At 42.7% G+C, this 11,788-nt stretch overlaps 1 protein-coding gene across 1 annotated transcript; it reads right to left on the bottom strand.

Moving 5' to 3' along the window:
* Nucleotides 1-3,629: 3,629 nt before the first annotated feature.
* Nucleotides 3,630-6,985, bottom strand: LOC306960289 (keratin, type I cytoskeletal 19-like). The gene is made up of 7 exons (XM_079552668.1): nucleotides 6,448-6,985; nucleotides 6,142-6,224; nucleotides 5,562-5,718; nucleotides 5,310-5,471; nucleotides 5,056-5,181; nucleotides 3,940-4,174; nucleotides 3,630-3,866 (listed from the first exon to the last, which is right to left on the bottom strand). Exons 1-7 carry the CDS (start codon nucleotides 6,889-6,891, stop codon nucleotides 3,820-3,822), a joined length of 1,254 nt encoding a protein of 417 aa, XP_079408794.1. The 5' UTR covers nucleotides 6,892-6,985; the 3' UTR covers nucleotides 3,630-3,819.
* Between the last annotated feature and the right edge of the window lie 4,803 nt (nucleotides 6,986-11,788).

Genomic DNA, 11,788 nt, shown 5'->3' with positions numbered 1-11,788 from the left:
CTTTAATCAGAGTGAGCCGTGCACATGGGCTTGTCATTTCCTCCCAAGCAGTGTTCAGGGTGTGGTGCCTGCAACCAGCCCTACCTGTTACATTCCCAGCCTGCAACACTCAAGCACTGCTGCATATTAAAATGATTATTCAACAACAGGCTACATGAAGCTGCAAACACAAACACAAAAGAATTATCCTTTTTACAGATCTTTAAAGAAAGTTATCTTCTTGTTTATAATCCACAACTCACTTTGGATTGTTGCAATGTTGATGAATACCCAAAAACAAAACAGTTGACTTCTGCAGTGTGAGTTAACTGCTGCATTGTTTGTCCTCTGTACATTTTGTGTGTTATTGCAGTGTTGTATGTACAGTATTTCCATTGCCCATTCATCAATATATATATATATATATATTTGATATAATTGTGCAATGTGGCCCCATATGTATTGGTGAGAAGTGACTGGCTTCTTTCTTACACAGGCAGGCTATTTGGCCACTCATTTCTTCCATGGCTGGCAGAAGCTGAAAAGTCCTTTCTTTAGTTTACCGTACACTTGGTTGTGCTCCACTTTCTGCCTCTCACTTGTTCCTATGCGCAGTTCCCGCTCCATAAACCTTCACAGGGAGGTCTGATGCCACAGGTTTTTAGCAGTGAGACTCGGCATTCCTCTCCGCGTGTCGGTGAAAACCTAACATAGACCAAGAACAAAGTGAAGAATGCTCCTTCTATCTCTCTGCACATAGGCCCCTCATGGACTTTGTGACCCCGGGACATCACATTCCTGCTGATACAGACAACAGACATGTCCAAATAACTCAGTCTTTTTGAACGACTAGATAAAGCATGCACTGACGAACAGCAGGGTCACTTTTAATTGACGACTCCTCTCGACCCGACATGAAAGAAATCTTGGCAAAAACACCAGTTTGAATCATTGTATAAAAATGCTTTTTTTCCCAGCAGAAGCAAGCTGTAGCAATAGTTGAGGAAACGCCCAAAAGAATGAGCCCTCTGTCAAAAGGCTTGATAACGGTGATGCCAGATGAAAAACCAGGTTGTCTTATCGACCAAGACGCAAGTTCAAGTTTTTGCCAAAAGTTTGGTTGCACATTCCAGTAGTTACATTGTTGTATGGAGGAAATAGCATAGTGTCGAGGGATAACAAGACATAATATATTTTTGTCACCTCCATAATATCGACAAAAAATATAACCTGGTTTTTCACAATCTACTGGATTATAATCTAGCTCATGAATGATTATTACTTTGAAACGGCGTATGCTACACTGACAAAGTAATAGAAGTGGTACTGTCTTCGATATCGCCAATTATGACCTGAATTAAACCACATTTTGCTCACCTCAGCAGAACCTTCCGCCCTCTCACATCATGTGAACTTGCCCCTGGGCAGATTTGAATGATAGATTGCCTCAGAAATGAGTTGGCAGCTCCTCAAAAGATTGCAAACATGTGGCTGTGTGCCGTTTTAACATCCAGCCACTAATTACTGCTGTGAGATTGCACTTTTGATGTGACTGCCTATCTTGACAGTACGTATATGGTCATGATTGTAATTTACACCAGGGACCTACTGCACCTATGTGTCTGCATTTAGGGTGTGCGTGCATTGAGTTTGCATAGTTTCTACCCTTTAGTGTCTCCGCACATAAAAACAGACTTCAAACAGTTAATGATTACTCCTCAAACAAAGGCTTTACTGATGCTATGACCTTTTAGGCTTATGACCACCAGCATGTGTCCACTGTTGGCATATTGATGTCTCGTAAAGACGCGTTTATTTATTGCAACATGGAACAGGCACATAGATATTGATTCGGGACTCCTGTGTATAGGCAAATTGTAGTTGAGACGTCATTTTCATTCGTCGTCACCCTTGTGCTCACAGACACACACTCATTCAAGGTCAGTGCAGTGTCTTGCTCAAAGGCACAACGGCAGGGTGTATTGGTTGGAGCGGGGATCCTTCCGGTTATAGAGACTGTCTATACTTGTCTTCAAAACCAGCCCTTCATTCACCGAGTATAACAATAGCCGAAGTTTTGCTTGAGTGCCTAAGACTAACTCCTAATATGGCTGAGTGCACGTCTTCAGCGGGACCTGCTTCATGTTGCAATGTGATCCTCCCGCCCTTCTCCAAAACTAACATTACAACATCACCGGAGAATTAATAGGTCTCCTCGGCTCTCAGTGCAAATTCTGTCCGCCTTATCTGCAGCAGAAACACCCAAATATAGATTTAAAAAAAAATCCCCCACCCCTCCCACAGACTGTATGACCAGAACACTTTCTCTTCCAATGTGTGTGAGGACTGGATCTTACCCATTTTAACTAAATACTTATAACCTAAACTGCATAACACAGTTTGAGAACCACAATCTGTAATATTTAATGGTAAAGTAAAAACACTGTAATCTTGGTGACATTGTAGTTGCAGATGTAAAGTAGTATTAAGCGGTAATGGTAGTGGTAGTAGTAACTGTAGTAGTATTTGACTCGTAGCAATGGTCTTTGGGTGCATGTGCAAAGACAACATTTTCTTTCATACATCTTTCCGTGCTTATATTCACTTGTGCTTGACTGACAGTGCTATTGCTTAAGAGCAAATATAGGTTACATCCTCTATCTCGTCTTGCACATGGCATCACCAGCAAAAGCCCGCCTCCCAGTTTTATCAGTGCATGTGATTGGCTGTGTGCCTGCATGATTTATTTATCGAAACTGCTCCAGTGCACTGCAGATAAACGTTTGTTTCAACAATGACTCTTTGTTCAGTCGCTCTGTTTGCATTTCTCCACTGCCCCTTTCCATGTTCCTGATACACGGTGACACACCGTGACACACTTCAGATGTGGCTGTGGTGAAAGCCTTTGGGCAAAGATTAGTCAGAGAAACCAACTTAAAGCCAACCTGTAATATTTCACCCAATAATGATGATCAAATACAAGCATTTGTTGTGGGTCTTTTCTGTGTGTGAAAAAACAGCAACAGAAAAAAAAGCATGTCTTTACTGTTCAAAGTCCTGACTTTTGGGGGGCAGCCGGAGGGACAGCACAGCTCATTTCCATGAAGATGCTTTGCTTTGAGGTAGCCGAACAAAAGGTTGAATAACATTTGGTCCCCTTCAAATTCTTTAATTTCTTCTCCTATACTGCAAAAACAGCTTTGCACAGGCTGAGCATTAGGAGCACACTTTATCATGTGTTTCATATATATCATATGTTTGTTATGGGTTTTACAGCTCTAAGTGCTCTAAGTTACCACACACACACACACACACACACACACACACACACACACACGCGCACGCGCACGCGACGCGCACGCACACACACACACACACACACACACACACACACATATTTCTTTAGGGGGGATATATTTCCTCCACTTTTTCCCCAATTACACAAGCCTTTTAATTGTGTAAGTGTACCATAAGTTTTTGCCTTTTCCCTGTGGACTTGTAACCATTGTCCAGTTGTTCTGACCTCATTGGTGTTATGTAACACATTTCCAGTCATTCCTGTTGTGTGTGCTGTTGCCATGACTACTGCACAAACATGGGAATGTGTTGGAAAAATCTCTGTATGTTTTTTTTATACCAACAAATCCCAGGACAGTTCAATAGAGTTCACCAGCAGTTTTTTTTTTATTTCAGACACACAGTGAGTCCTGCACTTTGGACGTAAACATGGTCTTTTGGAGCATACTTTCATCATCCCGTGTAACAGTTTCATTATGGAGAGGGAGCATCTGTGTATACTTGTGTCTGAGAGCAGCCTGTCCTGCCAACTGGATGTTCTGCTTAACTGGAAGAGCGTACAGTGGTGGTGGTGACTGTGGTCTTGCCTCCTGTAAGACAAAGGAAAACATTGTTACCAAACGTTACCTCCTGAAATTTTTTAATGTTGTTATGTTTAAATACCTGTTCCAATGGGTCTGGACTCTTCTGTCTCCAACAGACTCCTGTAGGTGGCGATCTCCTGCTCCAGCCTTGTCTTGATGTCCAGCAACATCCTGTAGTCCTGCCCCTGCTGCTCGATACTAGAACGGACGTTTGCCAGGTCTGTCTCCAGCATGTTGATGGTAGTCTGGTAACCAGCTAGCATATCGCTGTACCGGGCCTCTGTTTCTCCCAACGTGCTCTCCAACGCCCCTTTCTGTCACAACAAACATACACAGGATACTGTTCATACATGTAGACGGGTTAATCATCTTTTTGTGTCTCGTGGACTATAGACTTTGCGGGTCTACCACACCCTAGATTATGTCTGTGAGAATTCATTTCGCCTGTGCTTTCAGGGTATTTGCCTATACATAGAGCACCATTTATAAAGATCATGACTCTATGAATTCTTGATTTGAAATGAAAAATGCTCTCGTTATCGTGATATTATTGAATATTTGGGATATAATTTCAACAATCATTAATTTCTAATACGTGCAATGTGTAGGATGCAGTTGTGCAGTTTGTTGTTTTAGGCCATAGATAGATCATTAATAGATCATCATTAAGATCATAAACATTTGAATAAAGTACAAACTGACTCAATTCCTTATGAAGAAAGTAGGAAATCATGTGCCGAACTGAAATGAGTCTCATTCTAAGGGGGCTTTTGCGATGACCTGACCCGGGGTCCCTTCATGACCTCCTTCCGCCTCTTGGGCTGCATTTGTTTACGATAGACTAATCAAGTGATACTTTGTGAAAACACTGTATCTACAAAGTGTAAAGTAGCTGATCTTCCAGAGACTGTGGCATGATAAACTCCATCTGGCTCACATAATCCGAGGGAGTAAAGCTGTCCAGGCCAGCATTCCTGCACTTCTCTCCTGCTCTTTTATGTCGACCAGAATCTGGGCAGATGTGTGTGAAATGCTTTCTATCTCTTTCCTCCATTTGTATCACCTCTCATGACACTCCCTACTGCCCTTTCCTTTTAAGACCATTTCTGTTTCTTTTCTCTCTGACAAGACAAATAGACCCTGGGTTTTGCTCTTATAAGGTAATATGACAGAGCAGGGGGACTTGCTTTCTCACCATGCTGAGCTGAGACTGAAGCTCGATCTCCAGCCCCTGCAGTGTGCGCCGCAGGTCGTTGATCTCTGTCTTGGACGTCTGGATTGTTTCTGTGCTGATGGCGACTTCCTTTGACAGGTTGGCTGACTATAGAGGGGAACAAAAGCACAGTGAATAAGGATTAGGAAGGATTGCGTTTAATTACATGTTTGGAGTAGCTCAGGATGCGCTTTATAAAACCAGTTATTACTTGGTTTGACAATGGCTTTCTTTACCTTTTCGCTAAACCAGGCCTCTTGGTCGCGACGGTGTTTGTCTGTGATGCCTTCGTACTGAGCGCGGATCTCGTCCAGCATTCTGTTGAGGTCTGGCTGAGGCGCTGCGTCCACCTCCACGTTGACTGTGCCGGTGAGCTGGGAACGAAGGGCTGCCAGTTCCTACAAAACCACACTTAAGTCAGTCACTATTTGGGTATTGTATTGTATTCGGTAAATGAGAGCACAAAGGGGAAACGGTGATCCCCTTACCTCTGCGTGGTTCTTCTTGAGATATGCCAGTTCGTCTTGCAGGCCCTCAATCTGCATCTCCAGATCTGCCTTTGTGAGAGTGGTCTGGTCCAGGAGGCGGCGGAGGTTGGCGATGTCGGCCTCAACTGACTGGCGCATCATCAGCTCATGCTCGAATCTGTCAACAAAAGTGTGGTCAGTTTTAACGTACTCAGTGGTTCTCAACTAGTCGGGACATTTTCAGGAGGTTGTGTAGTGGAAGTTTTTGTGGTGTTAATGAAAACACATGAGGCCCATCATTCCTTGTCCTACAGTCTCCCACACAATCGCACTCTCATCATCTTCATCTGTAGTACATGTTTTCAATTGTGCTTTAGTGCTTTAGTACACAGTCTCAGGGAGATCTAACTGTTGTACTTTGGCTTGGATATAATTGTGTTTGTTTGTGTTTGCTATAGTTTGAATGATGTGTTGACTGTGGATTTGATTGGATATTGCTGTCTGATGTTACTATTGAGACGTAGGAGCCATACAAGCTTCATCGTACTTGTGTATAATGACAAATAAAACATTCTATCATAAGTTGCTCTTGCATGCTCACTTGGTCCTGAAGTCATCCGCAGCCAGTTTGGAGTTGTCAATCTGGAGGAGGATGTTGGCATTGCCGATGGTGGCAGCAGCAATCTGAAACCACAAATCCACAAAGACTATTTAGTTACAATTCATTCTTCTTACACATGTTTCTTATTTCTTTTAAATGGCTGCGAACTGCACGCATAGCACATTAATCATTACACTTTGTCCTGCTCTGAATATCTCAGATGAGTGCGTTCTCACCGGGCCAATGATTAACAGCTTTGCAAACAGTTCACATTGCAGAGTTGAAGCTTGCGCACACTCTTTTTACCTTGTCTTTGAGATCGTTGATGATGGCCCAGTACTTGCTGTAGTCCCTCTCTGCGGCTGGTCCCTTCTTCTCGTAGTACTCTCTGATCTGCACTTCCAGCTTGGCGTTGGCGGCTTCCAGAGACCTGACCTTGTCCAGGTAGTTAGCCAGACGATCGTTCAGGTTCTGCATGGTGGCCTTCTCGTTCAGATGCATGGTGTTCTGATCCAAGGCGCCGGACAGGTCGAAGCCGCCGCCGCCACCACCTCCCATGCTGTAGCTGGAGCCGCCACCACCACCCATGCCTCCGCCATAGCCAGAAGAAACAGAGTACACCTGGCTGGATGAGATGCGGGGAGCCGCCCTGTATCCGGAGATGCTGTGGGCTTTGGGGGCAGAGGAGTAGGAGTAGGACTGACGGCTTGACCGGATGGGGCCGCTGGACATCATGCTGTAGGTGTTCATCCTGACTGCCTGTTGGATCACTCGAGAGACAAAGGAGAAGGAGACCAGCTGCAGTTAGTGGCAGGACTGTGGAGCTGGATAGAGAGAGGCAGACTGCTCATATAGTGCTGGTCCAAGGGCAGGGCCTGGCTGAGCTGAGAGAAAGGAGGAGGTTGGACAGGGGAAGGAAAAGAGGGAGGTTTCCTTTGCTGCAGGCTTGACCAAATCTCACAATGTTTTTTTTAGGATTAGGGTCTATTTCTTTCCACCTAGTTAAGGAATCTGGGCATCTATTGTCTATTGTGTGAGGGCAGAATACATGTAACCATCCTGTTAGTACTCAACTGTTCCATCTTTCAGGACATGATGATGATGATGATGATGACATTTAACTTTGACCCGCATCCAAGTCAGCAGCAATGATGTGAAGGTTTAACAAAGGCTTTTAATTAAGAATAAGTTCAAGGAGTCAAAAAATATCATAACAAACTTGCAATCATGTTTTCCTTGTCTAGTTTGTAACTATTCCCATAAAGTTTCGAGCACACCCGAGCAAACAGACAAGGCGTGGACTTCTAATGTAGTAGTTAGTGTCCCTCCATGAGTCAATAACTGAGAGTCCAAATCAAACAATAGAATTTGCACATCAACCTCCTGCAACAGTGGATAACTAATTTTATAGTCTCGTAACCTTTAGAGTGATGAATGAAAAAAAAAAAAAAAACATCTTGTAGCCTTGAACCATTTACTGATATTGTTCCACCTCTCAGCCAAAAGCCATTTCAAACAATCTGTCAGGTCCATTGTTCACCATATCACACACAACTTCCCCTTGGTCCCATATATCCTGTCTGCAGCATATGAGGGAAGGGGGGAAAGCATAAGAATGTACCTCTTGCTTCATGTTCATGGCCTGGGTTTGAGTGAGACACTGTATGCTAATGTTATACCTTTGTTCTTTGTTTTGTGGTAAAATGATTAGATTTAGTTTAAAAAGTGCTGCGTTTGTCATTGAGCCGCTCAGTCCAATCAGAAAACATCAGTGTGTGACCTTTACACTCCTCGATAGAGAGACTAAGAGCTGCTGAAATCATTGTGACAGCAGCACAGTGTAGTCAGAACTTTGCATGTGTGCTCCTCAGGGTATTTGTACTATTAAACTACTCAAATGGATATATACTACTCGAAATCATCCTAACAGAGGGAAGGGGAAATGCCTCCAGGGAGTGTGTGTGTGCGGTTTCAATTGTGTGCCGGTTTTGCTTCTGCCGCTCTGTGCTCTGTGCTCAATAACATCTGGAGTGGGCTTACAGGGGTGCAGAGGGAGAGGGGGGCACTGGGTCAAACTGCAGTCAGCGGGAGAAGTGAATCACCCTCTTATGAAAAGCGTATGAAAAGGGCTTAACTTTCCTCAGTGCGTTACGTAAGCCACGGAGGGTGCATTCTTATACTGTTACATTACATATGTCGGGGGCAGGCAAGTTTTTTGTGGGCCGGTTTGTTTTCTGTTAAGAAGGGGGAGGGGGGTTTAAACCACTCACAGTTGCCCTAACCCAAGAGACGTTTAGTGTTTAGTGTTGTTCATCACATAGACGAAACTGGGTGTGTGTTGTTGTTCAGGTCTCTGCTGTATGTAATCATGTCTCTCAAAATCAACTTGGGGGGTTGTGGATGAATGCTGGGGAATCAGATGTAGCCCTTACTGTATGTTGTCGTACCGTGTGTTACAGTACCTTTTTGAGAATGCTGAAAAGTATTTTGTGTACAATTTACACAAGTACAAATTGGAAGAAAACCGATGACAATGAACACAGCTAATGCACAAAAACCTGATTAAAAGCTTTTTGTTTTGTGCTTGGTATTTTGTTTTTATACCCTACTTCATTACTGATTCTAAAAATTTTCACACCAACTAGCACCTGCCACGATTCATGAATGAATGAGGTCTGGGCAACAGCTTTATCAGGTCCAACCTCAGAGAAGATTAGACCATCACTGAAATTGTCTCAATGATGACCTAATCATCATTGAGATTAGGTCATCTAATCTCAATGATGGCCTAATCTCATCATTGAGAGATTAGGTCTCTCAATTATGCTTTCTGGCACTTAACTAGCAGTCTGGTTACTTGTTGCATATTATACAGTTGCACTGTTGGTTTATATGCACGGTCCTTATAATGAATGGATTAAAAAAAAAGAAAAATATATTCAAAGTCTGAACCTAAAAAGCAGCTTGGGAGGCTGAAGCAGTTTGCATACCGCCAATGTACTACAATTTGAAAAACACTGCTCTTCTCCACATGTTGTGCATAATACAATTTTCAAGCATTTCATTATTCTTTTATTTATACAGGTGGTCTCTTGAGATTCAATGTCTCATTTGCAAGAGAGACCTGTTAAAACAAACAAGGTAAATAACAGTTAACAATAAGACAACAGTGGAACGATTACAGCAACTTTAACACAATAAAGATTTTAAGATGTTATTACACAGTAGAGTTCATTAGTCCCGCCCACTTCCAGTCAATATCCCATTCAAGTTTAGAACAGATTTTTTGAAAGATTTAAATATTAAGAGTTTATTAAAAGCGCAACAGCGGCTAATCAGATATGTACTAACTCATGGATATAAAACACACAAAGTTAAGTTGAAGATGTGTCTAAAACGTTATAAACTGAAGTTATAAAATCATTTCGCTGTATTGTCAAGTATTGAGCGTTTTCTTTCTTGTAAAATACTCTCGCAAGTTAGCACATAGCTAAATAGCTGGCGTTGTGCTTTAAAACTGTCAATATTTTTAGAGAAAAAAAAAATCAATGCTAAAAATTAATGGGATTTTTTACGCATGGCACGTGACCGGAAGTGGGTGGGACTGTTGAGCTCTAATACTCCAGATATATTTTTCAAACATTGTTGCAATTGCCTTGGAAAGACACGGCCATTATACTCACACGTCTTCTGTCATAGGCAGCCCTTAGTGCATAACAAATGCTTCATCAAGTGTGATATGGATTTCACCAGTATGTCTAACACTTGAGTTTACATTATAAATTATTAAACTATGTGTGTTTACATTTGTAAATGTGTGTCTTCCCCTATGAGGAAATCCATAGCCTGCTCTTATCTGCACTTGACCTAAGCCTAAACCGACCTGTCAGGAGCAGCAGTTGAAGATAAACCCAGTCAGCCAGGATTGATATAATGATTTCCCTATCTTCTTACTGTTAGAAAAACAAATATGGGAGTGGGCCCTGTCTACAAGTACATTTCTGCTCTGCGACTCGTTTCTCCCATATTGCTGTCACCACAGGAGTCACGTCGAGGCAAGTTTATTTGTACAGGCCTTAGTGCTGTAAGATGTCAACACCCATATTGTAATAACAAGGATAAGAAATGGTCTCCAACCCCACTGTTAGGACCAGAACAAAAGCGCTAGAGAGAGGAGAGGAAAAGTACACTGAGCTCTCAGAGGTGCTGCTGAAAGTGAGTGGGAGTAAAGACAGGAAAAGCCCTGTTTACCTTAACTAAACTAACCAGTGATTTATTGCCCGTGACCTGAGGATATCAAAAAAGATTGATACAGGGATTACATGGTGAGACTACTTCTCTAAACATGGTCAAGTCTGAAGTAGTCTGTGTAATCTCATCCCTCTATACAGGGGGCTGTTCTGAAAACTCCTGTTCACAAACTTGCAGCTAGTTAGTGCTGATGCATCTATTCACAAGTAGCTATCATTTGCATAGGCCTAAACATGCAAAAGCACAACGCCATGCAGTTTATTGTCACTGCATCTGGCTTGGGAAGCTGCAGACTTTATAATATGGGTTTTAAATGCTGATAACATACCTCTGTTTTATTTCAGGGCATTGCGAACTGATGATGGCACTTGTAATGAGAAAGGGCAGGGAGCAGTGAATACCTTCCAGATGGGGTAACGTAAACTCTGAAACCCACTGTTTCCTTGGTCTTGTGCCTTAACGACAGGTGACAAATGATCAACAAGTCACTGCAAAGACAGTGAGTTCACGTCTGAGAGCTGCAGCTGAGCCAAGCCTTCAGCGTGACTAATGCAAACTGGTCGTCAAGATAAACATAGACAACAATGACAGACAGCACTTGATAAAATGTGCTGCAATAAACTGACTGTAGTCACACTCTGATTCCATACAGTATGAATAAATATCTGCATTAAAGTGAAAATACAGCAAACATAACCCCAAAGATGACTGTTCGATCCCAGCTGCATAATGTTGTTGTGTTTTTGGGCACATTTCCCCTACTTGGCCCATGAGTGAAGTCACACGTGAGGGAACTATTAGTGGTGGTCGGTGTGACAGCTGCCGCAGATTGCTTACAGCTCTGACAGTCAAATTGCTTACCACCAAATGTGCAGAGTGACTGAAAAATGCAGAGCAAAACATGTCGAGTATATTAAAAGGTGCAATCGTTCCAATGTTCCTGTCTCACTCGGGTTAATGTGTGCTTTATTTGTCTGCTACATTTGACCCATCCTGTCAGAAGCGGTGCGTGACTGCAGCGCTCAAGGGTCCATCCACAGATCTATAGGCAAGACTGTCTATAGCTGGAGGATTTAGCCAGGACGTTTGAGGGTTGATCGGAGGAAACCGGACCACATGGAGGGAACCAATTCTGCCATTGAGTAGAATATGCAAACTCCACACAAGTTCACATGGTCCAGGAATTGAACCTGGAATCTTCTCCCTATGTGTCAAGAGCATGAGTCACGGTGCCACCCATTGCTCACATGAGAAATATGCCTGTCAATAAAAGTAAAAGTTAATGAAGGTGTGTGAAATATGAGAAGTACACCGATTTTTACCAACATAGTAACTGCATTACCTCCACAGTCTTAATTACAAAGAACAATGCTGTCCCTTCTCCCTCTAACTGTTT

This window comes from Gobius niger, assembly GCF_951799975.1.
Source record: "Gobius niger genome assembly, chromosome: 3".
Taxonomy (NCBI): Eukaryota; Metazoa; Chordata; class Actinopteri; order Gobiiformes; family Gobiidae; genus Gobius; species Gobius niger.
This window is presented reverse-complemented; position numbering and strand designations above follow the sequence as displayed.